Source organism: Xenopus laevis, chromosome 9_10L (assembly GCF_017654675.1).
Source record: "Xenopus laevis strain J_2021 chromosome 9_10L, Xenopus_laevis_v10.1, whole genome shotgun sequence".
In the NCBI taxonomy this organism is placed as follows: Eukaryota; Metazoa; Chordata; class Amphibia; order Anura; family Pipidae; genus Xenopus; species Xenopus laevis.
Genome location: NC_054387.1, coordinates 70,757,532 through 70,784,351, shown reverse-complemented (window position 1 = coordinate 70,784,351; position 26,820 = coordinate 70,757,532). Strand labels below are relative to the sequence as shown.

General features: G+C 38.8%; 1 protein-coding gene across 6 annotated transcripts in view; it reads right to left on the bottom strand.

Moving 5' to 3' along the window:
• The window catches only part of pkp4.L (plakophilin 4 L homeolog), a 179,975-nt gene that overhangs the window by 85,351 nt on the left and 67,804 nt on the right, over window positions 1-26,820 (bottom strand). For 5 of the 6 annotated variants that reach the window (XM_018235796.2, XM_018235792.2, XM_018235794.2 and 2 more), the window contains one exon: window positions 23,850-23,983. The exons of the other annotated variant lie outside the window; for it this stretch is intronic. In XM_018235796.2, coding sequence (XP_018091285.1) covers window positions 23,850-23,978 — 129 coding nt within the window. In that variant the 5' untranslated portion in view covers window positions 23,979-23,983. The remainder of the gene's footprint in view (window positions 1-23,849; window positions 23,984-26,820) is intronic. 6 annotated transcript variants of the gene reach the window in all.

The window sequence follows — 26,820 nt, the reverse complement described above, 5'->3', positions numbered from 1 at the left end:
AAAAAACATTTTTTTGACGCCGGGGAATTTATTTGCTGGCGGCGAATCGCGCAAATTTGCCACAAATTCGCCGCAAATTCGCACCTGGCGAATAAATTCGCCCATCACTGCTAACTATCATTTGCGTGCTTACATCCCAACATGGTCATCCACAGCAGGAGCACCCTCCCAGTGCGGGTGGCTTAGCTCTTGTAAGGAACATTTTGTTTTCTCAACCAGAATGCGCACTATATAAACACACACCACCGGCGGGGGAAGCAATTTTCCACTGACAGGTGCCCTTTAATGATCCTCTAGAATAAAAAATATTTGCTTGATAGCAGCTGGTATATGGACTGCAGCATAATTTCCACATTCTAATAAGGAATCCTCTTGGATATAAAGTACTAGCTCCATCATCGTTAATTTTTGTTCACAGAATCTCATAGATAAATAGTGCTAAACCCTCTTCTGCTAGCAGTGCCACAAACACGGATATTTAATAGTGTGTCTGCCCTCAAACATAAGTAATAAATCAAACAATTATTTGCAAAATAAACGTAATTTTCCCCTACCATGACAGGCTATACTCTCATGTGCTAGGGAAGGAATACCAAGGAACAAGCTGCAGATAAGCAGCAAGAACAAAACTAACAGGTGTGCAGAACCCTAGTGCTTTAAGAAGTGGAGGCTTTACAAGGGACTAGGAATAAAAGGTGGACAGACAACAGAGCTTTGAAGAGGGACAATTGTATGAATTTGTATTATGCTGGAGGCTTTAGTTATCTCCTAAAGGATATATATAATTCTCCCAGGCATTTTTAATAAGCTTCCTGCTAATCTTCAATTACACTGGTGGAAACAGTGCTGTAAATATGAAATATCACTACATGTAGACTTGTTGCTGCAACTTTTCCCTAACAGACACATGGCTAGAACTCCTGATATTGTAGCCAAGCAAAACCTAACTGAAAATCAGCATTAAAGTCTATTGTACCACTGTCTCTCTCTGGTAAGAGTCAATGCATTTGGGGGGCAGCAGTTGCAATATTTTGCTTCCTTCGTACCATGAAAGCCCATGGTTTGCCATCAAGGATTGGGAAATGTCACAGCAACAAAATTCCATGTGTGCTAAAACAGGTGGACTTTGTTACTGAAAATTGTCTTTATTTATATAGAGCCAACATATTCTGCAGCACTTTAGAGATTAAAATTTACATCATTCAAATTAGACCCTGCCCCAGTGGAGTTTACAATCTAAGGTCCCTATCACATTCACACACAGTAGGCTCAATATTTTTAAGATGTTTTTGAAACGTAAGAAGAATCTGGAGTACTAGGAGGACACAAACACTGACACAGGATAAACATACAAACTCCCTGCACTGGCTAGAAATGAACCTGGGACACCAGCACTGCAGGATGCAATGCTAACCACTGCGCAACCATCGTAAACGGCAAGGTTATCTCCCAATAACAGCCCAGAAATTCTAGTAGCCAATACTAAATAACAAAAATAAATGAAGACCAATTGCAATTTTATCTAAAATATCTCTACATCATATTTAAAAGTGAACAACCCCATTTAAGCTGCAGCCCAATCTTTAGTTTGTAAAGTGCACTCAAATACTGACCCGCCATCTAAACAACATATGCCCCGAGTATGTCAAGAGGATAATTAATTTAGCCAAATTATTTTGTTGGTCAGATTCTGTTGGGCTGGGAAAGCATTTAAACACAGTGAAAGAGCTTCCAAAAGAGGAACAACTAGCAAATCCACAATCCAGTTTCTTATTTAAATCAATGCATAGTTGTTAGGATAACTCGTTGCTAGCAACCAGATTGCTGAAACTGCAAACTGGAGAGCTATGGAATAAAAAAGCAAATTACTCAAAAGCTACAAATAATACAAAATGTAAACCATTTGCAAATTGCCTCTCTACATCATAATAAAAGTTAATGCAAAGGTGAACCATCCTTTTAAATCTATGCAATTCAGTGAATGCATGGAAATAAAATAATACCTATTTAATAATAATAATAATAATAATAATACCTAGAAATTCTATTCATCTATGCATAGAACGGACTACATAACAAAGATAACATGCAATTAACATAGGGCAAAGTTAACCATAGTAACCAGTCAACAAGCTTTAATCTAGTGCATTTAGATTAATAAAAGCAAGTGTCTGGTTGGTGGATAAGCATGACTGCATTTTGGTACATTTTTGCAGCTTACAGCCAGTTAGTAGATAAGCCTAGAATTAATAAGAGCAAGTAACAGTTTTATTCTCTATGGGAGAGTGCATTTTTCAACAGTCACACCCGTCTAAGCAGATCATAAGATTTGCATGAGGCTTTCTCAAGAATCTATCACTGCTTATATCCTCATGAGCACAGTGCTCTAAGCAGGAATTTCTACTTTGAAATGAGAAGCCGTATTATTTGAGCAACTAATAAAAATGTGTATTTTGAGGCTTGTTTAATTTCAAGTGTAGCACTTACAAAGCTCAAGACATAAAGCTATGTACCTGCAAAGCATATAGTTACCTTTCGCCAATAACAGCCACGGCGCTGCTAAACGTCCTGCATCACGCACTTAAAGATCGGGGAGGACAACATACTGGATCTTGATGAAGTCTCCTGTGATTGTACCATAGCAACTCGCTTGGCATGATTACTCAGGGAACATAAATATGCACAAGCGTTTAATCAGCATGTTTATGCCTGATTGCCGAACAACACAGATGCACAAACTAACCATCTTCTATCCAATCCTGGCCTTCTATTGAGAAAGATCTTTATCAGGCTGAATTTTGGCGAAAAAAGTGCTCCACAAAAATGCTTATTTTCCTATAATAAGGGGGAAGGTTCTGTATTTGAATCTATTCGTTGTTGCATTAGTGTTTCTTTTTTAGTAAGTGACTTACAGGATGTTTGCTGAACAATAGGCGGAAAATTGTCAGCCTAAGAAAAAAAAAAGGGGGGAGAGGAAAAGGGAACTAGCCGTGGTGCCCTTAAAGGGGAACTAAATTCTAAAATAGAATAATGCTAGAAATGCTGTATTTTGTATACTAAACATAAATATGAACTTACTGCACCAGAAGCCTAATAAAACAAATGATTTATGCTTTCAAAGTTGGCCACAGGGGGTCATCATCTTGAAACTGTTAAACATCTTCGCAAGACCAAGACCATGCACATGCTCAGTGTGGTCTGGGCTGCTGTTGGGAGGCTAAGCTTAGGGATCATCATAAATTATCAAAACCACACAAGTCAAATAATATCTGTGATAGAAGCTGATTAATAATCAGAATATGCAGACTGCACTGTCCTGTGCTGTTGTGTATAGTTTTTGTACTGTTTTCTTCAACTGCAGAAAAATAATCCTTCAATGAGTATCCCAGTTTATCATGGTAGCTCCATGATTTTTGCCCTGCCACTGGAGTTAAAAACATTAAAGGGGATGTAAAGGAAAAAATAAAATCCAATACGAATCTCTTAACAGCTCTACAGGGAAACAAACAAAGCTGCTTGCGTTCTGAACAGCTGGTAAGTAAGGGGGGGGGGGGGGTTTCCCCCCCTGCTGATCAAAAGTAGGACAATGTAACTTTTTTCATTCACTATCCTCAAACTATTTATTTATGATTCTGCATTATGCAGCTAGGTAGAGCAAGCACAGAACGGTGGTCAGAACTGCTGCCTAGCTGAACAAGTGGTTCTGAGTTGGATTCTAGCGTGGGCATACCCACAAACAATTTCAATATTTTCTTTTAGGTGACCATAACTAAACCCAACCCAATATCAACAAATTCTTCAGGATAATGTTCTAGCATCAGTCACAAAGTTGAAGTTACGCAGCGGTTGGATATTCCAACAAGACAATGACCCTAAATCTACAAAGGCATTTATGCAGAGGGAGAAGTACAATATTCTGGAATTGCCGTCACAGTCCCCCAACTTGAATATCATGGAAAATCTATGAAATTATTTGAAGCAGGCTGTCCATGCTCTGCAGTTATCATATTTAACTGAACTGGAGAGATTTTGTATGTACGAATGGTCAAAAATACCGCCATCTCGAATCCAGACACTCATCAAAGGCTATAGGAGGTGTCTAGAGGTTGTTACATTTGCAAAAGGAGGCTCAACTAAGTATTGATGTTATATCTCTGTTGGGGTGTCGACATTTATGCACCGGTATAATTTTGTTATGATGCATATTGCATATTTTCTGTTAATCCAATAAACTTTATATCACTGCTGAAATACTACTGTTTCCATAAGGCATGATATACATTAAAATGAAGTTGCTACTTTGAAAGCTCAGGCAATTATAAACAAAACTCTAAAGAATTTAGAGGGGTTCCCAAACTTTTTATGTGACTATATGACTGTAAACTGATCAATGGAGGAGGTAAAGCTGGACTTATGCACACTCCCAATATAAAAACTCTGCTGCCATACTTTTATAGCATCTCTGTTCTCCTATAGTTTAAAGCACTGGAGGGCATATCTGCAACATGTTAGGTTTGTGGCCCACAGTTGTTCCTGCAGGATGCTGCTTAGTACTCACGTTTTACACCAAAGTAATTTGTGCAGCTAGTTTTCTTTAGGATGTGCTAAAGAACAACGCCCATCTCCCTGCAACCATCAGGATTTGGTCTCGGCTAATGAATGCAGGAAATGGGTACGCTTAGTTTTAACTAACTGTGTACAGTCATCAAAAAAGAACTATATTAGCAGAATTTCAAACATACAAGGCCAGTTTAAGATATCTGCCAAGTATTTCATGCTGTTATATTGAATATCATTTGTATACAGTTTCTCTTTCATAATAATTCCACTCCCAACTTGATGAAGTACATTGTCTGGCTGTCGCTGTGCCAAACCGGGAAAGGAAACCTGCTATACTAGTCCCTCCTGTTCTACACAAACATTACTACATTACTTAGAGAAAAGCAATTTAATTACTGATCCCAGTAATGAAACTGGATTGTTCTTAGAAATTTGTTTATTTACACATCGGTTGATAGTATAGTTCTGTTTCTGGCCAAAAAATACAATTAAGAGTTAGTATGATAAAAGGAAACTAAAGCATAACAATAAATACAGAATCTCTAAAAATAGGGAACTAAAGGCTAAAAAAAGCTTTTCTCTTTTTTTCTCTCACGTGTCTAAACTGCAATCAATCAATATTTATACATAATTACTGTGGTATTGTCTACTTCTCAGTTTGTGGAAACATTTGTCCATGGTAAAAAAATAAAAATACAAATGATTTTTCACACGTTTAAATAAAGTTAGGCAAATAACAAAAAGGTGTGTTGCTACTGCAAAAATAACCCTGCCCCGATACTACAGCCAACTTTCCAAAAATAGAAGACACCATGTCAAAAAGTACCCCAGAAAGTTCCAAAGTACAGGAAGGCCATCCCCCATCGACTCCATTTTTATCAAATAAATCAAGATTTCACAAAATATTTCCCTTTTCTTTGTAATAAGAAAACACTACCTTGTTCTGGATCCCAACCAAGATATAAATAATCTTTACTGGAACCAATACAATCCTATTGGGTTTATTTAATTTTTAAATAATTTTTGTTAGACTTAAAATATGGAGATGTGATATTACGGAAAGACCATACATGTCTGTACACTGAAAAAAATAACTGTCACAATGAGGATCATGGTAACATTGTAGGCTTTTTTTTGCAACACAATATGATATGATACTTTCTTGTTAATAAAACTTTCGTCTGAGGTACAGTTTGTGCCAGCCTTTGTTCTACATGATTGTACCATGGTGAATGGATCACACTTTCACACATCTGTGAGTTTCAGCTAACCACTGAATAATTTCAATGAAACCATTTTCATTGGATGTCTGTGACCTTACTTCCTTTAGGGCAGAGACACACACTGCAATTCAGGGAAATCTCCTCTTCTTTGGGGTGACTAATCTTCCTGAACTGCTTTCCATGCCTTCCCACCTGCTAGAATGAAAATCATCGCTGGGATGGCACTCAGAGTGCTTCGTTTTCCGAAGTTACCTCTTCGGGAAGAAGAAGACAAAGACCCGGAAGATGGCTGCCAGCATTGTGAAACTATATGTAGCACTGTTCATCTTACAGTGGTCCTGATAGGTTTCCCTGTCTCCTGCTGTATTCTGCCTTCCCTACGCTCCTTATGGTGCACCATACTCTGCCTGCCCTATGCTCCCTATGTGTGCCATACTCTGCCTGCCCTATGTTCCTTGTGTGTGCCATACGCTGCCTGCCCTATGTTTCCTGTGTGTGCCATACTCTGCCTGCCCTATGCTCCCTGTGCACGCCATACTCTGTCTGCCCTATGCACGCCATACTCTGTCTGCCCTATGCTCCCTGTGTGTGCCATAATCTGCCTACCCTATGCTCCCTGTGTGCGCCATACTCTGCCTGCCCTCTGTTCCTTGCGTGTGCTATTCTCTGCTGTCCTACTCTGCCTGCATTTGCCATACTTGGTCAGTGGGAGGTGAACATAGTGGGGGTTTGTTAGCATTTGGAAATACTTGCTAGTGGTCCCCAAGGTGTTTGGTTACTATGTTATCCACAAGGGAGGATAAGTTATATGTATTTAAGGGCATGTCTTAATATGACTTAATAAATTTGTTTCACATATGAGTGATATCCCTGTAGTGAGCACCAACCATTTGATTTTTTTGGCGTGTTACTACCATTATTGTGGACATGGTCTTAAAAGTTCTTGTGGTAACATGGGTGTGGTTTAAAAGGAGTTTCCATTATAGGCCCTCCACCACATAGGCCAGAAAAATTCCACAGAACATCACTGTACTAGATAATGGACATCACTGTACTAGATAATGCAGTAAAGGGCTTTTGCAGCACACATGAATCAACAGTTCTTACCAAGGAACTTTTCATTTAGTGTTAAGCTGACCAAGTCTATATAAAACACAGTATTACCATTTCTATCAAGGCCTAAAAATATGACTTCAAAGGCCAAAATCCAGCTATAGTAAGTGTCCTGAATGTATAACATAACAAAAGACAGATTAACTGAACAGCCCACTGAATGAGGTGCTCTATGGAGTCAAATCTGGTTCATCTGAATGTTCAGCTCTCGAGCGGAATTGATTCTTCCTGGTGAACTACAAGAGCAAACAAACATTACAATAGGTTGCTGGAAGTATTATGCAGGCTAAATGTCTCTGTGCCTTTAAGAACACCATTAAGTTTCTAGTTAAGAGGCGAGACTGTTCCTAACGTTAAATTTAGTTTCACAGCAAAGCTATGGTTTTTATATAAAAGGTTTACTGATGAGACAGTAAAGCTCCAAATCATTAAACATACAAGTCAACCAGGTTTACGATTATCTTTCAATAAAAATACTCATTAACTAGCAGTTTATTTTCATCTACTCCCCAAGTAACCACCTACCAGGAGATCAGTTTACATTCTTGGATTCACGGGTACAGTATGTTGATATCAAACATAATCACCATGTGGGGGACCATTATACCAGAACACCAAATCAAGGAAAAGATGTCATGAACCCAAAGATTTACACATACTAGTGACAAATTAAAACATATGGGTATTGTAACAATAGGCTCAAAGTGTGATCCAGATATAGTTACGCCTAGCAACCAATCAGATTTCTACTCTAAAAAGGAGAACAGTCCATAGCCACTAGGAAACAGGCGACAAGACACTCACATCCCTAGAACTCAATATACTGTATTAATCAACTGTGTTTATAATGAAGCCTCACAGTAAAGACAAGTACAGCGTTTCCTTCAATCATCAGCATCATTTACCCTTCCCACTCTTACCAACAGCACAAACCTGCATCATGCTGAGGAGGAAACATTTTAAGTTCCAAAATAACGTTATTTTCCTGTCCATTCTAAATCTGGCAATGTCAACAACACTAGTTTGTGTCTTCAGACCTCTGAAACACAGCACAGCACAGTCACGGGCAGCATGGCAAACAAATAAAAATATGTAAAAGGAAGGACACAAGTCATTTTATAGATTTTTCATCCACAAAGAGCTTCCCAAAGATATAAATTAATATCTCTATTTTTGCATACAAAGACAAATAAAACATAGACCATTGGTTAAATAATCATTATTTCAGTAGATCCAAAAATCCAATTAAATCAAAGGTGAAAACAAACTATACAAAGCAAACTAGCAAAGAGTAAAGACCCGGGGTAGGGTGGTAAATAAACCAGAGGTTGCTATTGGGTACTGGATCTGGGCAATCCCAGAGCTCGAGGCCCAATGGGGTTCGGGGTTTAACCGCACATCACTATTTCCCAAGTTATAAACATTTTATACAGGGCATATTGCCTTTCATATTAAGGGGATAAAACAAATCCACACATATATTTACCTCAGCAAAAGGCATTCCCCATGCTAAATGAATAATTGCTTTCAAACAGCAGATAAGTAAATGCCTACATTGGTCAAATTGGGCTAATAGAATTGAAGCAAAAACCTTACCTCTATTGTGGCAATGTAATAAAAGGGGCAATGTTTGGTACTGGTCTTATTACCTATAGCATCCATTCAACTGGATGCATGTAATAGTCATTGTTTTACAGGCTTTCAAGTGTACTCGTGTTTCTCCAGGAGTTCACATTGGTGGTCAATACCAATATTTTGCAAGTTTGAAACCTGATCTCCTATAAAGAGACTCCAAACTAACTAATATCACTATCTCCGTAAAGACTAACAAGACCCTGCACATGACAGAGAAAGGTGTAGTTTTCCTCAGTCCTGGTAACCTAACTAGTTTACCAACCAATCAAATGGTGGGTTGCATTTTACACTGTATCTTTCATTTCATTTATAGCCAAATGGAGGTAATGTAATAAGTCTAAGTATGCTCATATCTAGTAACCCATGGCAACCAATGACACCTTTATTTTCAAACGACTGATCAGTAAATGCTAACTGCTGATTATTTGTGGTATTTCAGTTATTTGGCTTTTTATTTAGCAGCTCTCCAGTTTGCAATTTCAACAATCTGGTTGCTTAGGTTAAAATTACTCTAGCAACCATGCATTGATTTGAATAAGAGACTGAAATATGAATAGGAAAGGGCCTGAATAGAAAGAGGAGTACAAAAAAATAGCAATAACAATAATTGTATCGCTACAGAGCATTTGTTTTTTAGATGGGGTCAGTGACCCCCATTTGAAAGCTGGAAAGAGTCAAAAGAAGGCAGCAAATAATGCAAAAAGTATAAAAAAAATTATGAAGATGGATTGAAAAGGCTGGATTAGCCATACAATTTTTGGGTTCAGAAGACATTGGCTGTATCTTTAAGTTGCTCTGCATTTCTGGCCAAAATGGAATTTGTCCGTAAAAATGTTTTAGACACTTGCTGGTGGATTCAAGTCTCTGAGTCTTCCTGCTGAATGTAATTATGAGGAACAGATGCCCGTAGGATAACACCTGGAAAAGATTAAGCATCTTGCATAACATGTGGGCACATAAAGTGTTCCTCGGCACACAGCTGGCTAACCACACTATGGTATCAAGTACTTTCTGTGGCATGTCGCCAAGATAAACTTTTGTTCCAATAATTTTTCTTTTTCATATAATAACGCTGGTAGCACAGTAGTCATCAACTTGTCATTGCTAAAAAGCTAAATATTTTCAGTATTTTTTCACTATTGTATACATGACAAAATAATATCTAGACAAATAGTTGCCTGAAAGGCAAAACTCACTCCTTGGAGTTTTCTTTTCACCCCCAGTTAAGGACAGTGAGTGTCACTCCAGTGGCTTTTGAGTCAAATTTTGAAAAGGTCTCCAGAGCAACATTATGATGTGATGATTTTTAAGCTTTGCACAATTTCTGTTATTCTCTGCCTTTTTTAATCAATTCTTGGGATTAGAAGTGCCACCTAAGGGCTTCAGGAGCTGCAGGAAACTTCCAAGCTATTCACTGAATACCCACTTGTGCTGTTAAAAGATGAATTTGCACTGCACTGCTCCTTTCTCAACTGTATAATTAACTCAAGTGGTTGCAAGGCCATTTCATTTGTTGCGTGCCTGTGCCGTGCTCTCACAAATGAAATATTATACAGCTGGAGCTCCTCTGTACTGTACAGCAAGTGACAAAAACGGGGGTGATGTCTCTCACTCCTGCTACAAACAGCATTCCATGCCGGCATCAGTTTGAATTAAAGTCTCGATATTAAAATAACAAATGCATTAAAGGAAATATTTTTTATCATTCCATCATTCCATTTTCTTTAAAAGCGCTAGCTAGATAAATAGTGTACAACTCTGACTGAACTCCAGTCTGAACTTCCAGATATGTATACACAAATATGTTGTTTTGGGCGACTTGTTGTTAATCCCCGCACTCTTCCGCATCTCTGTGTATGCACTGTTAAGTACAGCTGCTGCCCGAGTGTGTGGGGACACAAATCAGAACAGTGGACACAGCTTAAAATGTATGCTTTTGCATTTTTCAGGCTGATCTCCGCTCTTTGTACCTGCTTTCAGGTGTAAAGGTGGCCATAGATGCATCAATATTGTATGAAACCAATTTTCATATGATATTCGGTGTGTGTGTATGCTGGGAGATGAGCCGACCAATATTGGCAGAAGACTTGGATATTGATTGGCTCGTAGATCAGGCTGGATGGAAAATTTTGATTGGGCGCCTTTGAAGGCACCCCAAAATCAGCTATTGTTTGTGCTGAATCTTGATACAGATAGAATTCTATTGTTTCTACCAAGGGGCGCTCCACCAATGAGGCGAGTTGAGCTACTCGCCTCAGGCGGCAGCGCCCCCTTGGTTGCCAGGGGCGGCAAAAATGCCGCTCCTGGTAACTAAGAGCCGAATTTCCGGTTTTCAACCCGGAAACTTGGCTCATCTAGTGCAGAGAGCGCAATTGCGCTCTCTGCACTAAGCGACATGGACCGCCCCTGCCCTCTATGGCACTCTAAAGGTGAGTGCCGTGGGGAGGGGTGGGGGCGGCAAAAGAAGGCCGCCTCAGGTGGCATAATGGCTAGAATCGCCCCTGTTTCTAATTCTACCTTTTATATCTGACAATTCAGCTCTACATATGTGTTGGGATTAATCTTTCCTGGAAAGATTTTTTCCAGGAAAGATTGTAATTGTAACATATATGGCCACATTAAGCTGTACTTTTCAGCGCAGATACAGAGATGTGGAAGAGAGATGATCCGCTTTTCTTTGCCTATAGAGAAAATGCAGGCTGAGAGAGGCAGAGCAAATGCTCCATGTGGCCAAAGCCTAAACAGGGTTTGCCACCATCAGCCTCCGCAAAAAATGTATAGTGGCAGACTGATGATGACATGATGTCAAGAGGGCTGGATGAGGACATCAGCAGTGAAACTGGATACTACTTGCTGATGTATGGGGTGGGGTCATGAGTCACATGGGAGGCGGAAGTCTTAATGTTTGGGAGCAGGGCTGTGACATTGAAAGTGGCTACTGGGCAGGTTTTTATTTTGGGGTTTACAATGCTGAACTGAACTTCTCAAAACCAGACAGGGGGCATCTAAATGTAAATAATATGTATTTCTAAAGTGACTCGTGTTCAATACTAGGGATGCACCTAATCCACTATTTTGGATTCGGCCGAACCCCCGAATCCTTTGTGAAAGATTCGGCCGAATACCGAACCGAATCCGAACCCTAATTTGCATATGCAAATTAGTGATGGGAAGGGGAAAACATTTTTAATTCCTTGATTTCTTACAAAAATTCATGATTTCCCTCCCGCCCCAAATTTGCATATGCAAATTAGTATTCGGATCGACTGGGCACAAGGATTCGGCGGAATCCAAATCCTGCTGAAAAAGGCAGAATCCTGGCCGAATCCCGAACCGAATCCTGGATTCGGTGCATCCCTATCCAATACAAAACAACACATATTTCATAGGCTGAAGTAACCTTTAGCCAGCCATCCCTCATTTTTTTTTTCAACCTGCTATAATTATAAGAGTATTATGTGTAGAAAATTAGCACGAAGATATTGCCCCTCCAAGAGGCCCAGCCCAAAAGTTTATAAATCTTTAAGCAGCAGAGTTCTGATCAATATGTTATGAATACATAAGAATATCTTGAATCCTAAAAATATTTAACCATAATTTTTATTTATTTTATACACAGCTTTCTTTTTTATCATCTTCTCTCAGTTCATCATGAATATACAGAAAGAGAACCAATTTACACTTCAACAAGAAGTCCTGAAATATGGTGTGTGGAGTATGATGAAATTACATAGGCCGATAACAATATGCAGAAGGGAAATGATTTTAATCATAAGCCTGAAGACTGGTGGGAAATCAAAGGCATGAGTCGGAATTAGAATAGAGCAGGATTACGGTATTCTCCTCTTTGATGACTACTCAGACAAAACAAGTCACATTCAGCTCTAGAAATTGGGTTAATTTGTCGAAGAATCACAACAAAAATTACAGCTGGGAAAAATAAAAAGCATGAAACAAAAAACTGCCACAAGAAATATAGGCTAAAATTCATTTTTATAGGAATGCATGTGTATGCAAGGATGGGATCTGTGAAGGTAGATATTTTGGTTGACATAAGGCATTTTTTTACATTGCCTTAAAAGCTCTCAACGGCTGGCCATACAATGAGCAATATGCTTGAGCAGAAAAGGGACTGTATCTCCATTTCCACAAGTTTGCTGTTATCATTGCATTCATGACTAGTAGGTACCTGGTCCTTAAGCAGCCATTAAAACCTTATATCTAACTCCACAGTACATCTTTATAATACAGAAAAATGAAAAAAACTAAAATATAATTATAACCAATGCCTAATTATACATGTGATCAGGGACACCAGTTATTTGTGCTAAGTGATATGTCTTGGTTGCACCTATTTCACATTTTTATGAACTATTTGAAAGCACTTCAGCATTATATGGTCATACAACTCTCTGGTAACTTGTAATATATTTAAATCTGACAATAAGGAGATGTATTATTCAGTATATCTTCGCCTTCAGTTTTTACTATCGACATTCCGTGTCCCGTACATACATATGAGTGCCATTAATGTTTAAGTCCTTTGTCAATTGGGATATCAATAAAAAGAATCATCCTTTGAAAATTATAGTTGTTATATCAATTAAAAAGACTATAAATGGAAATATGATAATATTCATTTGAGTAAAAATGTGGTGGTTATCAAAATATTACTCCAGTTGTTGCTAAGCTACAAGTCCAAATATCTTGACAACAACTGTAGTTCCTTAGGTTGAACATAATCCTATATGATATAGCTATATAAGGGTTGGGGGTTGTTGCTTGGAACAGACATGAATACATGGGCTGGCTATACGTGTTTATAATACACAAAAGCCATGAATATCTTGTAAATGATATCCTTATAAACTGTGAGTTCTTATGTCATCAGTTAAAAATGGTGAGTTCTGATGTCATTTCTGTCACATGACTCACTGAAACTTGTGTATTATAATAAAGTACCCCCAGTTGCAAAATATGAGGATATTAGAAGTTACCTCAGAGTTCCATGACCTGTATAAAAACACTCTGCCTTCAGCCTTGTGTTTTTATATGGTCATGAAACTTATAATATCCTTGTAATTTACAAGAGGGGGTACTTTATTCAATATAATACACAAAAGCCATGAATATCTTGTAAATTATATCCTTATAAATGGTGAGTTCTGATGTTAACAGTTATAAACGGTGAGTTGTGATGTCATTTCTATCACATGACTCACTGAAATTTGTGTATTATAATAAATAAAGTAGCCCCTATTGCAAAATATGAGGATATTGGAAGTTACCTCGGAGTTCCTTCGGCCTCGTGTTTTTATATGGTCATAAAACTAATAATTTCCTTATAATTTACAAGAGGGGCTACTTTATTCACTATACAAACATCTCACATTTTGCAGTACTGCCAGAGAGAATCCCTCTTGATTTGGTGTCAAAAACAATCTATTATAATGATACATTTGGTAAATCAGAATGGAAACTACTGGAATTCATAAACCTTAGCTTTCCTTTGGCCTAATGTTGGGTAAGTGACCTCACCACTCTCCAGTGCACAGACTTACTTGGACTGTCAGACAGACACAAGAACATGATTAATGAGTGTACCTGTGCTCCTAATATTTCTGTGCATCCACAAGACAACTGACGCATAAAAATTTGCCGACATCTACAAAACCCTTTGTATTTTCAATTTACAATCACTTACAGCTACTAATGCTGCAGGGAATATAAATCTTGTTCTAGAATGGTTAAACAGAACAGAGAGTTAGTAAAATTCTGAAGCCAATTTTCATACAGCTTTTGAGTGATCCCTAAGGCTATCATATTACTCCCTGGTGCACAAACTGACTCTTGCGAATAGTTAGGGACAAACATTATGATTTGGATATGGAAGATCTGGTAGGTTGATGATGAACATTAACATTGCACAGTACTGGGAGCCAAAGAGCTGCTTTACACTACTGGGAGGCAAAAGGCTGCTCTATACTATTGTGAGCAAAAAGGCTGATCTATACTATTGAGAGCCAAAGAGCTGCCTTACACTACTTGGAGCCAAAGGGCTGATCTACACTACTGGGAGCCAAAGGGCCGATCTACACTACTGGGAGCCAAAGGGCTTATCTACACTACTGGGAGCCAAAGGGCCCACATTTTTATGATTTACATAGTGTGCATTAGTCAAGAAAGGATGGATGTATGGATGATGTGAGTGTATGAGGGTTAAGGAGAATGACTAGCTATTGAAAGAAAAATGTATACATGCTTCAGTTTTGTATGGCTCTAAAGAAATATTGGGATGAATTACTAGTGGTTAATCTGATCCCCCTGCCTTGAATTCTTCATTTGGTACTAGCCAACACAATTCTGGTATATAATGCATATAATGCATATTTTGGGGGCCAAGAGTTCCAATACCTGCTCAGAGAGAGCTTATTAATATTTACAACGCAGTAAACAATTGCCTACTCTATTTATCAGTGCCACCTATAGGCTGCTTTGACTTTAAATCAATTTTTAAGCACAATTTCTTCTACATTCCCTTTTGCAAGCTCCAATGCGGTAATAAAATCACGATCCAACCCAGAACGATTTCTGCATAATTATGACAAGAAAACAGCCAATTCTCCATTTAGTATAGCGCTTTTCTCAGTGGGAACAGATAGGCTTTTCATACAAATGATACTAAGCTCATTGTGTGGGGGAGAGAGGCAAGAATACTAGCAAAGCTTCGTTTTCCAACTTCTGGACCCCGAATTGGCAGTAGCAGCAGTTTGTTTTCTTAAAGCTTTTGGCTAGAAAGAAAATTCGGAAGAGTGGGCATCATTTATTTATAACAATGCACAATGGTGTAGAGCAGAGCTGCTTGTATGTTAGTGAGCAGTTTCAGCCGGAACACTCGCTTATGGTCAGGTGCAACTGCTACAGCTGCTGGCATTTCTGAATATTTCGCCATCTCAATGCAAACAGAACAGACCGCATATTATAAAAATGGACTGATTATGTGAAGTGGCAAACAAACGCAAAAAAAAAAAAAAAAGACAATTTTAATACTAGATATCCATGTAATACATTGAATAACTTGCATAGATCGTCCACTAACATTTGTTAAAGGAGAAGAAAAGCTTAACAAAATGTTAGGCTATAAAATGCTGTAAGGCTTCTGTAACATGTTCATGGCAACAGCAGCCTTTTAGCATAGAAGATGTGTGCTTCAGATTACTCCAGGAGAGAGAGAGAGAGAGAGAGAGAGAGAGGAGAGAGGAGAGAGAGGAGAGAGAGGAGGAGAGAGAGGAGAGAGAGGAGAGAGAGGAGAGAGAGAGAGAGAGAGAGGAGAGAGAGGAGAGAGAGGAGAGAGAGGAGAGAGAGAGAGAGAGAGAGAGAGAGAGAGAGAGAGAGAGAGAGAGAGAGAGAGAGAGAGAGAGAGAGAGAGAGAGAGAGAGAGAGAGAGAGAGAGAGAGAGAGAGAGAGAGAGAGAGAGAATGAGAATTCTACAAGGAAAAGTCTGATGGCAGGCAAAGAGGCAATGGACTGGCCTATTGGTTTTTGCCGTTGTTGTCAAGCTGGACACTAGCAGCATCAGCCATACATAGGAGAAGATAGTCCAACAAACAAGTAAACGGAGGCAAGAATTTAGTTTTAGACAGTTATTTTTGTATAAATACTTATCTTCTTCCAGAGTGAAATGTAATTACACAAGCAAATGATACTTTATTGCAAGAGGTGATTGCCAACCACAAAAAATATTCTCAGTTGTTGAAAGATCTGAAGAGCTCCAGGGGAAACGTTGCAAAATGCTGCATAATGCAGATAAAAGCAGCAGTAAGAGGGTTAAAGGGATAAAATGGTGGCCATTGGGTTCTCACTCTTAGGGGATGAAAAGCAGAATGTGAGACACTGACCTCAGAGTTTCTCTGTTATCTTCTGACATTGTACCCAGTTAAATAGATGGGCATCTTGCAAACTGTGCCTTTTATGGCACCACTGGAAGCGCTATATATAGATATGTTAGTAGAGAAAAATAACTCTACGGAACTGTAACAAGCGGGATAACATGAATGCTCAGTAGACAGTGCCGTGCCGCCTGCTAGCTGTTAAACAATGGGATGAGAAGGATCTCACTGTAATGCCATCAATATAACAAGTATAGAATAATGAGGCAATTTTCTGCGATATACAGGTTGTGATTATGATTCCATTTGCAAAAGTGCTCCTTCATAACAGCCAGGGGACTGCATCAACAGAATCACAGCATCTACTGATGAGTATGAAAAGAAACCACGGCTGCCAGTGGGATTCTGGGAGTTGTAGTATTACAACATGTGGTGAAGAGTACCACAAGCTCTCTCATTTAGCCTTAAAGGGATCCCTGTCATCGGAAAACATGTTTTTTTCAAAACACATCAGTTAATAGTGCTACTCCAGCAGAATTCTGCACTGAAATCCATTTCTCAAAAGAGCAAACAGATTTTTTTATATTCAGTTTTGAAATCTGACATGGGGCTAGACATTTTGTCAATTTCCCAGCTGCCCCAGTCATGTGACTTGTGCCTGTAAATGCTTTCTGGCAGGCTGCTGTTTTTCCTTCTCAATGTAACTGAATGTGTCTCAGTGGGACATGGGTTTTTACTATTGAGTGTTGTTCTTAGATCTACCAGGCAGCTGTTATCTTGTGTTAGGGCTATTCCACACGGGGAGATAGCCACGTGTTTGCGGTCGCGGCGACAAAGCGCCGCGCCAGTCGCCGCGACCGGCGCAGGCGTCAGTTTTGTATGGGCGCCTATGTAAAAACGACTGTGCTAACCACACGAGGCGATGCGCTTTTCAACAGTCGCCTGAAAATGCCTCGCCAGGCTTTTTCAGGCGACTGTTGAAAAGCGCATCGCCTCGTGTGGTTAGCACAGGCGTTTTTACACAGGCGCCCATACAAAACTGTCGCCTGCGCCGGTCGCGGCGACTGGCGCGGCGCTTTGTCGCCGCGACCGCAAACGCGTGGCTATCTCCCCGTGTGGACTAGCCCTTAGGGAGCGGTTATCTGGTTACCTTCCCATTGTTCTTTTGTTTGGCTACTGGGGGGGAAAAGGGAGGGGGGTGATATCACTCCAACTTGCAGTACAGCAGTAAAGAGTGATTAAAGTTTATCAGAGCACAAGTCACATGACTTGGGGCAGCTGGGAAATTGACAATATGTCTAGTCCCATGTCAGATTTCAAAATTGAATATAAAAAAATCTGTTTGCTCTTTTGAGAAATGGAGTTCAGTGCAGAATTCTGCCGGAGCAGCACTATTAACTGATTCATTTTGAAAATTTTTTATTTCCCATGACAGTATTCCTTTAATACAAACACCAATATCTTGTTTTTTAAGTTAATAAACTACAGCTCCCCGGGTCCTCAAAACCCATGTCTGATGCAGGTTAAAGCAGTTGAGAAACTGAATTCTGGATTGGATTATATATTTTGAAAGAGAGGTAACCCCTAAAAATGATTATGGCTAAAAGTGCTGTATTTTATCAACTTAATGGTAATGTCAACCAAAAATAACGTATTGTCTAATAAAAGAAAACATAATTCTAAACTTTGCAATACAGTAGAACCCCCCTTGTACGTTTTTCAGGGGACCAGAAAAATGTAAAATCAGGGAAATGTATTATGCATAATATATAGGTGGAAAAACAAAAAATATATAAAATGAGGCACAACTTAAAATCAGGGGATGTAAAATTGAGGTTTTACTGTATACAATCATTACAAATTTTCTATGGTTTTTATTTCTATATGTACCGTATTGCTATTGAAAGCAGTGTGTCTGTCCCTTTCTATTCTCTGCCCTGATGGATCAGACTGTTGATACAATGTAAGCATTCAGCATTTCTTCACTATTTTGTTGTTAAACATTAGTTCTCCTTTAAGTGGGAACCTGAATTTGCTATTCCCATTTGGTCAGCTAAGGGTGGGGGAGAGAGAGAGACAGTAATGTAAGTCTCTACCTAATAAACAACCTACTGTATTCTGAGAGTGCAGATTCCTTCTTTGCTGTGGATGAATGGATTTACCCTGAACTGCACCCAGGCCAACAGGACTTCAGTGACGTGAGTGCCTGCTTTGTAAACTGTATATATTGTATCCCCTCTTGTAAAATATAAGGATATTATAAGTTACTGAGGAGTTCCATGACCATAAAAAACATGAGGCTGAAGCCTGCTGTGTTTTTACATAGAACATGGGCTTCAAGGTGACTTCTATATTTTGCAACAGGGGGTACTTTATTTATTATAATACGAAAGTTTCAGTGAGTCATGTGACAGAAATGACATCGCTAAGCTACAATTATAATATTATATATATACCCTCAGTCTCATGGGTGTCCGCACTCTTTTCTCCTGTTTTGCTGAGGTGCACGATCAAAAGTTGTAATGTATGTGATAAAGGGTCAGCACACTCATTTGTAGATCAATCCAACGTGATTTTATTCAACACAGCATTGTGTCCAACGTTTCGGTCCCACTTGGGGACCTTGATAAAGGACACAATGCTGTGTTGAATAAAATCACGTTTGATTGATCTACAAATGAGTGTGCTGACCCTTTATCACATATATATATATATATATATATATTGAATAAAGTACCCCCTCTTGTAAAATATAAGGATATTATAAGTTACAGAGGAGTTTCATGACCATGTAAAAACACGAGGCCAAAGGCCAAGTGTTTTTATACAGGTCATCAAACTCCAAGGTAACTTCTAATATCCTCTTATTCTGCAACTGGGGATACTTTATTTATTATAATACACAAGTTTCAGTGAGTCATGTGACAGAAATTACATCAGAACTCACCGTTTATAAGGATATAATTTACAAGATATTCATGGCTCTTGTGTATTAGATTATATATTTTTACATATATATATATATATATATTTTTTTTTTTTTTAAATATTATAGGTTAAAGGCTTTCCCTAAGTATGCCGGTTACTTCCAAAGGGGTGTTCTTACGCTCTGCCTTTAACCGATTCACATCCAAAAGCATCAATCCTTCTCCAGGGCACCGCTACCCCTTCAGTAATATCAAAACCAATGATTAAGGAAAGCACCTCAAGCAAAACTGCCGTGATTCAATTTATTTGTGGACTACAATTCACATAACATGTTTCGGGCCTTTGGTGCCCTTTCTCAAGTGTGTAAGGAGGCCGGTTGTTGTAGTTTAACACAAATGTGGGGCCATAAGTGTATTGTTATTATTGTATTTGTATTAGCTGAATAGCAATAACATTGTGGCTCTCCAGAACAAATCCAAGTAGTGAAAGAAAAATTTCTAGTATGCTACCGTTTTGGGTTAGAACGTAGCTGCTAGATGTAACTATATATGTAACTATATTCCATATACATGAATAGAACTTAAATTCAGTACAAAGCAGAGCAACTAAGACCAATGATTAGTATATCAATGATCAGTATTCAGGTAATTCTATGCTGTGGCACATTGTCCCCTTCATTCTGAATGATATTCTAGTGAGTAGAGTAGCACAGGATAATACAGGCATAATTATGCAAATAAAGGCAATTGCTACAATATACTGATATTGTAAGGAAGCAATAAAGGAAATTATGTCAGTAGGTATGAATCTATTGGAAACATTAAACATGTTTCTCACAGATGAGTCATGGCACCCACTATGTTCTTACAGGAAATAATATAGTGGGAGTGCTCACACAGATGCACATAAATGCTCAGCATCACACAGAAAGGCCACATTTAGGAGATACCAAATAATAACATATTGGGGCTTATTATCATATATATTCTGTGCTGCTTTCTTTTGTCATATTGATTTCCTCTAGCAGCTCTTACCCGTTCCATGGGCCCCAGCAACTCGCTGCCGACAGCAACAATTATGTTAAAAAAGAAAAACCGATTGAAGAAATATTCTTTATTTACTGAAGTAAATAAGAAAATCTGTTCCTGGACATAAGGCTATTTTAGCCCTATAACCAATTTTGTCTTATGGGGCATCAATTTCCCTTTGAGCTGCTTATCCCTACCTCTATCTCCTGAGTAGTACAAGAGGGAAGATAAGGGAAAACAGCTTTTATCTGGCCACTGAAAAACAGCAACTGCAGTAGGCAAACAGCATGACAGTCCCCTATGCTCAAATTTTGTGTATATACTAATATATATATACATTCTAGAAGACTTAAGGCCAAAAGATCCAAATTACGGAAAGATCCTTTATCTGGAAAGCCACAGGCCCCGAGCATTCTGGATAACAGGTCCAATACCTGTATATGTAAATACCAGGAGTTCAGTACTGGTATAAAAGCAAATGGCCATAGGCTGAATGCATTAATACATATCATGGAACTCTGAGGTAACTTTTAAACCCTCATATTTATTTTAAAAAATATATATATTAAGGATATCTCCAAGTGCTTTTCATAATGATATGATATATTATATAGGTTGTTAATGACTGTGGGTATTACATATTATTTCTGGTTGATTAGGGCAAAGAAAAGGGACAATAACAATAATACTTAAACACATATTAGTCACCCAATCCTAATTTAACATTTAAGAGTAAAAGAAAAATACCAGCAGTAGAACACTGTGGTTTATGGACTGTGAATATCAGAAGCAATGCAAGATAGACAGCATGTAACCACTGGGTAACCAGAGACTGAATGGACAGATATTACTATCCTGCAGTAAATGAAATGTCACTCATAAACTGGCACCCAGAAATCAGATCCCAGCAACGCAATTGTGTGCTGAATATTCTGTATTACCTTCTCAAACATCCATCAAATACAAGTCATAAATAAGCTTTACAGACACAGCATGACAGCAGAGCTCTGCATTCCCAAGCTGCACTGGTACCAGCATATGCCAAGCAAATGGACACTTTATTATTATCCTTTATTTATATAGTGCTGATATGTGCCGCAGGGCTTTACAGAGATAATACACCATTCACAATCACCTCTGACCCATTGAAGCTTACAATCTGAGGCCCCTATTACATTCACATTATTGCACTATTTTCAAATATAGGGGGTCACTTAAAGGAACAGTTCAGTGTGAAAATAAAAAGTGTGTAAATAGATAGGCTGTGCAAAATAAAAAATGTTTCTAATATAGTTAGTTAGTCAAAAATGTAATGTATAAAGGCTGGAGTGACTGGATGTGTAATATAATAACAAGAACACAACTTCCTGCTTTTCAGCTCTCAGCTAACTCTGAGCTAGTCAGCGACTTGAAGGGGGGCCACATGGTACATATCTGTTCAGTGAGTTTGCAATTGATCCTCAGCATTCAGCTTAGATTCAAAAGCAACAGATATGACCCATGTGGCCCCCCTCAAGTCTCTGATTGGTTACGGCCTGGTAACCAGTCGGTGTAAACCAAGAGAGCTGAAAAGCAGGAAGTAGTGTTCTGGCTAGACATCCAATCACGCCAGCCTTTATACATTAAATTTTTGGCTAACTAACTATATTAGAAACATTTTTTATTTTGCACAGCCTATCTAGTCATTTTTTTATTCTTACACTAAACAATTCCCTTAATAGGTGCAATGTTTCATACAGGTCTACAGCCATTGGTCAGCAAATAGCATGCAATGGTCACCTGCCTCCATCTTACAGGTTGCTATGGGTTACTGTGCCAGGACAAACCATCTGCCCTTTATTACAAATGGGGGTAGATGCTAAATTGCACAAGTGCCAAGAACAACCAATAAGCAATTTGTTTTGCTATAAGCTGGAAAATATTTGGCATCTGCAATTGTGCAATTTAGGCTCTACGTTCATAAATCAGCTGTAATAAAACGTGCCCTCTAATGGGTCCCAGAGGCACTCGGGACAATTAGTTTTTTATAACAGTGCCAATACCAGCACGTGGGAGTGTCCAATCTTTAGCCCTTGGCCTCAACAGCCCCCTCAACCCTCCAAAGCCTTTGGTTGTTAGGGGGTGCCAAGTTTTGTGTTCAATAGTTACAGGGCAGACAGCCCCAATATAAAAAAAATAGCTTTATATAAACATAAGAAGCTAAAAAAAAAAAGAATATTGCCTGCAGACCATGAAGGACCACCTAATTTTTAGACGTGGAAATGTTGCCAATTTACTAACAATGGCCAACTAATCACCAGGAAAGGAAGGTGTTAACAATTACAGGAATTAGGAGAACATGTAGCCAGCCTGTACCATCTTCCCTGGAGGTTCAACCCCAGCATTGCTGTAGTGTTATTATCTGTTATTAATTGCTTTACTTACACTACTTTGCACAGCTTTTTCTTCCAGGAATTGGCTATTGGTTTGTATGTATAACATTTCGGTCCATATTTCAGATGCTGTGGGGTTGCTATGACAACCAGCTTCTCATTGCTCTCTGTGTGTGTTGGGCTCAAGATTCAGATGTTGAATCAGGGTGTTTTTTTATTAGACCAGAGGAAAGATCCAAATCTTGATGTAAAATTTCTGTTACTGAAGTATATGGATTTCTCTGAAAGATCCAGAACCAGAAGTATAAAGACCTATCAGCAGGCCCCTCTATCTCAGGGAGGCCCAGAAAGGACATGCAGCCCTGTGGCACCCTCCCTGCTGTATTTAACCACGCTGTCAGATCCATTTCACTTAAAAGATACTGCATTTTTAAGCAAGGCTACTTTCCTTTCGAACCTTTCTCCCGGTAAAACATATTTAAATATCTTTCTCAGTAATGAGTGGAAGCTGCCACACTGCATGTGTCTGAAGTACAATAAAAAACAATAATGTTGAATGGTCAGATTATAACAGAATAAATTACTAAAATGCTTGATGAGGTTCGATTTGAATTAAGCACCAATCAAACATGGAAATGTCCAAGTCACAGAGGCGTTCCATGGTCACATGAAAGGGTGCTATATCAGAGGGGGGGGGACAAGAATGTGTAATCTGCAGGTAACAAAATGAGTGGGACTTGTGTTGCGGTAAGGTTTGGGTGGGTGTGCCAGGATAGGCATAATGGGCTGTCTGGGGGTAGGTAAAGGACACAGCCACGCACGCTCAAAGTGGGGATCACCTGGGGTGGGGGGAGGGAGTTGGAGGTCAATGTTAACTTATAAACAAAGTGCTCCTTCAAAATTATGTGGCTGTGCAAGTCTTTCCTTTGCCTGCACCTTTATAGAAGCAAGGTATTCCCAGCAAAAAGAATGTCAGTATATTGTCATGTATTAATAATCCCATTTTACAAACACAAAATAATAAGAACACTTTTTTTTCCTCCCCAGGAATCACTTGCTACTATAACATATGGTGCCCCAATGGTAGAAGGCAAACAGTACCTGTTCTTTTACAGATGCCAAAATGTTAGTTGCAGTGGTTTCAGGCTCCATGCCAGTATTGCTGGGTGCTGCCTGCGTGATCTTCTGCAGTGCCTCCTCCATCAGGGAAGTCTGCCCCGGAACTGGCATTCCACCTGAAGAAGACAGGCATGTTTAGCTCAATAGTATTCTGTTACACGACACTGCAGCATGTAAAGTGTTCTGTATAGGTCAGGCAATGAACTGAGTCAACTAATGAAGCAAATTGTTACATTTCAGAATCTGCAATGAGATTATGGAGCGGCCAGATCAAAACACCAGAGACAGGAACATTACATTTTACTTAGTTACATAGTTAAATTGGGTTGAAAAAAGACAAAGTCCATCAAGTCCAGGCCCTCCAAATGAAAACCCAGCATCGATACACACACCCCTCCATACTTTCACATAAATTCTATATACCCATACCTATACTAACTATAGAGTTTAGTATCACAATAGCCTTTCATATTCTGTCTGTCCAAAAAATCATCCAAGCCATTCTTAAAGGCATTAACTGAATCAGCCATCACAACATCGCCCGGCAGTGCATTCCACAACCTCACTGTCCTGACTGTGAAGAACCCCCTACGTTGTTTCAAATGAAAGTTCTTTTCTTCTAGTCTAAAGGGGTGGCCTCTGGTACGGTGATCCACTTTATGGGTAAAAAGGTCCCCTGCTATTTGTCTATAATTTCCTCTAATATACTTGTTAAGTGTAATCATGTCCCCTCGCAAGTGCCTTTTTTTACAGAGAAAACAACCCCAACCTTGACAGTCTACCCTCATAATTTAATTACACTTTCATATTTTGTTGTTACTGTTCCTTTAATATACTAATGTATTTTCCATGTTAAGTACACAACATACAAGGCATTTTATCACTGCCACAGCTCAAAAAATGTAAGCCAAATCCTTTGGTTTTTCTAAACCAAAGTCAAAGTTTAACTACTCCACGACTCTGCTGACACCAGTTTCAAACAGAGCTGTTGAGTCAATGTCCGTAAGCCATAAAGTAGATTAATTTCTCCGGTATCATATCGATCACTGTTAGGCCTGCCCCTTAGCAGGTTGTTGCACAACCTGCTAATTACGTCACTGAGCAAGGCCCTATTTAACTACTGTATCAGTCAATACTTGTAATATATTTAGGGGGAGATTTATTAAGGATCAAATAGTAAATTTGAATTTAGAACTGCTTTTTTGGTGTCAAAACTCACACATTCAAATTTTAATCCCCCAATTTGAATGTAAATTCAAACAAGAGATGTATTACTCCTTGACGATGAAAACAGTTCTAATTTGAATATTCGCCACCCAAAACCTGCCGAGTTCATTTATAAGTCAATGGCAGAGGTCTGTTGAATCCTGACATTTGATATTTTTTCGGAGGGAAAATTTTCAGGTTGGGACTATTCAGTAGAATAGTAGACGTTTTAATTTTTTCTTAAATAACCTCTCATTCGAGTTGTGCATATATTCGAATTTATCATGTAAATTCGAAATTCGACCTTTGAGAAATCTGCCCATAAATGTATACACCCAGGGTCAGACTGGGGGGCCCAGGGCCCACCGGGACTCCTGTTCTGTCCCCCTCCAGACCCGGTCACGCGCAAATTGTTTTTTTTTTTTTTGTGCTTTGTGTGCTTTGAAGTGCTGAGGTCCTAGGTTTGATTCTAGTCAGGGCACTATATGCAAGGAAGTTACATGTTCTCCCAGTGGCTGTGTGAGTTTCCTCCTGGTGCTCTAGGTACTTTCAGTAGTCAAAAAACATACAGGCAGCACACTGACTGATACAATTAACCATAGTGTGTGTGTGTCAATGTGATAGAGACTTTAGATTGTAAGCTTTACTGGGAAAGGGACTGTGGTAAAAAATGTATAAGCTCCGTAAAGAGATGCAGAATATGTCAGCGCTATATAAAGCATAATAACAAGTAACAGAGGAGAAGCGATATATGTAAAAAATGGTTCAGGTTGAATGCTAGGCAAGTTAAATCAACTTTGGAGCTTAACATTGCTTATTTGAATTTATTTCAGAGCACAAATAAACAAACAGTAATGGCAGAGCTCAATCTGCAGTGACACACTAATGAGTCTTCATGTTTCCAACAGCAAGAAACTGGCTAGTCTACCAGAAAGTAAAAAGAATAGTAAGCAGACATCTTTGTAGATGTGAACTGGGCACACTTTCCCTCACCCCGGCACACACTGGAGATGAAATGAACACGCAGCCACGCTCATTAATATGACAAACAGCAAACTATTATTTTTATCTGCGAGAAGAATTCCTTTCTGTCCCGAGTTTCATTACCAGTTACATTTCCTTCTCTGAATTTAGGAGGAAACATTTATTAATGTTAATTGGAACAACAAAATGTATCATTAAGTGTCTCTGAAGAACACTTACCAATTTATAGGTTGAAGGGTATTTAACAGACCTCATTAACTGTCGCAGAACTCCTGTTAAATACCCCTTAACTTTGATTAAATGGAGCATTTAGAAATAAGAAAAAAAGTCTCCCAATAACTTGCTGGTTAATCTTAAACTTTCAGCCTGCTTTTCGCACCCAATTCTAAATAAAAACTAATTTAGAAGCAGATCAAGCCAGTGAAGTCTAAAAACAGCAGTGGGTGGTTGCGCAGACTAATTTCCACCTTACCAAAAGAGGAAACCACAAATCCCACAAGTGGAACTTGGCCATTACGACACTCTTATAATTGCAGCAAACAGGTTTAAAATAGTAAGAGGGACTAGAGAGCTAACTATAGGAAGCTCAAATAAGGATCACAGATACAAATCACAAAATCTCATGGATATACATTGGATTTACTGAACAGGTATTTTCCCTTCAAGCTAATATCTACCTTTAAAGTAGGGATGCACCAAATCCAGGATTAGCATTTTTCAGATTCAGATTTGGTAAATCCAAGTGACTGGCGAAACAAATCCA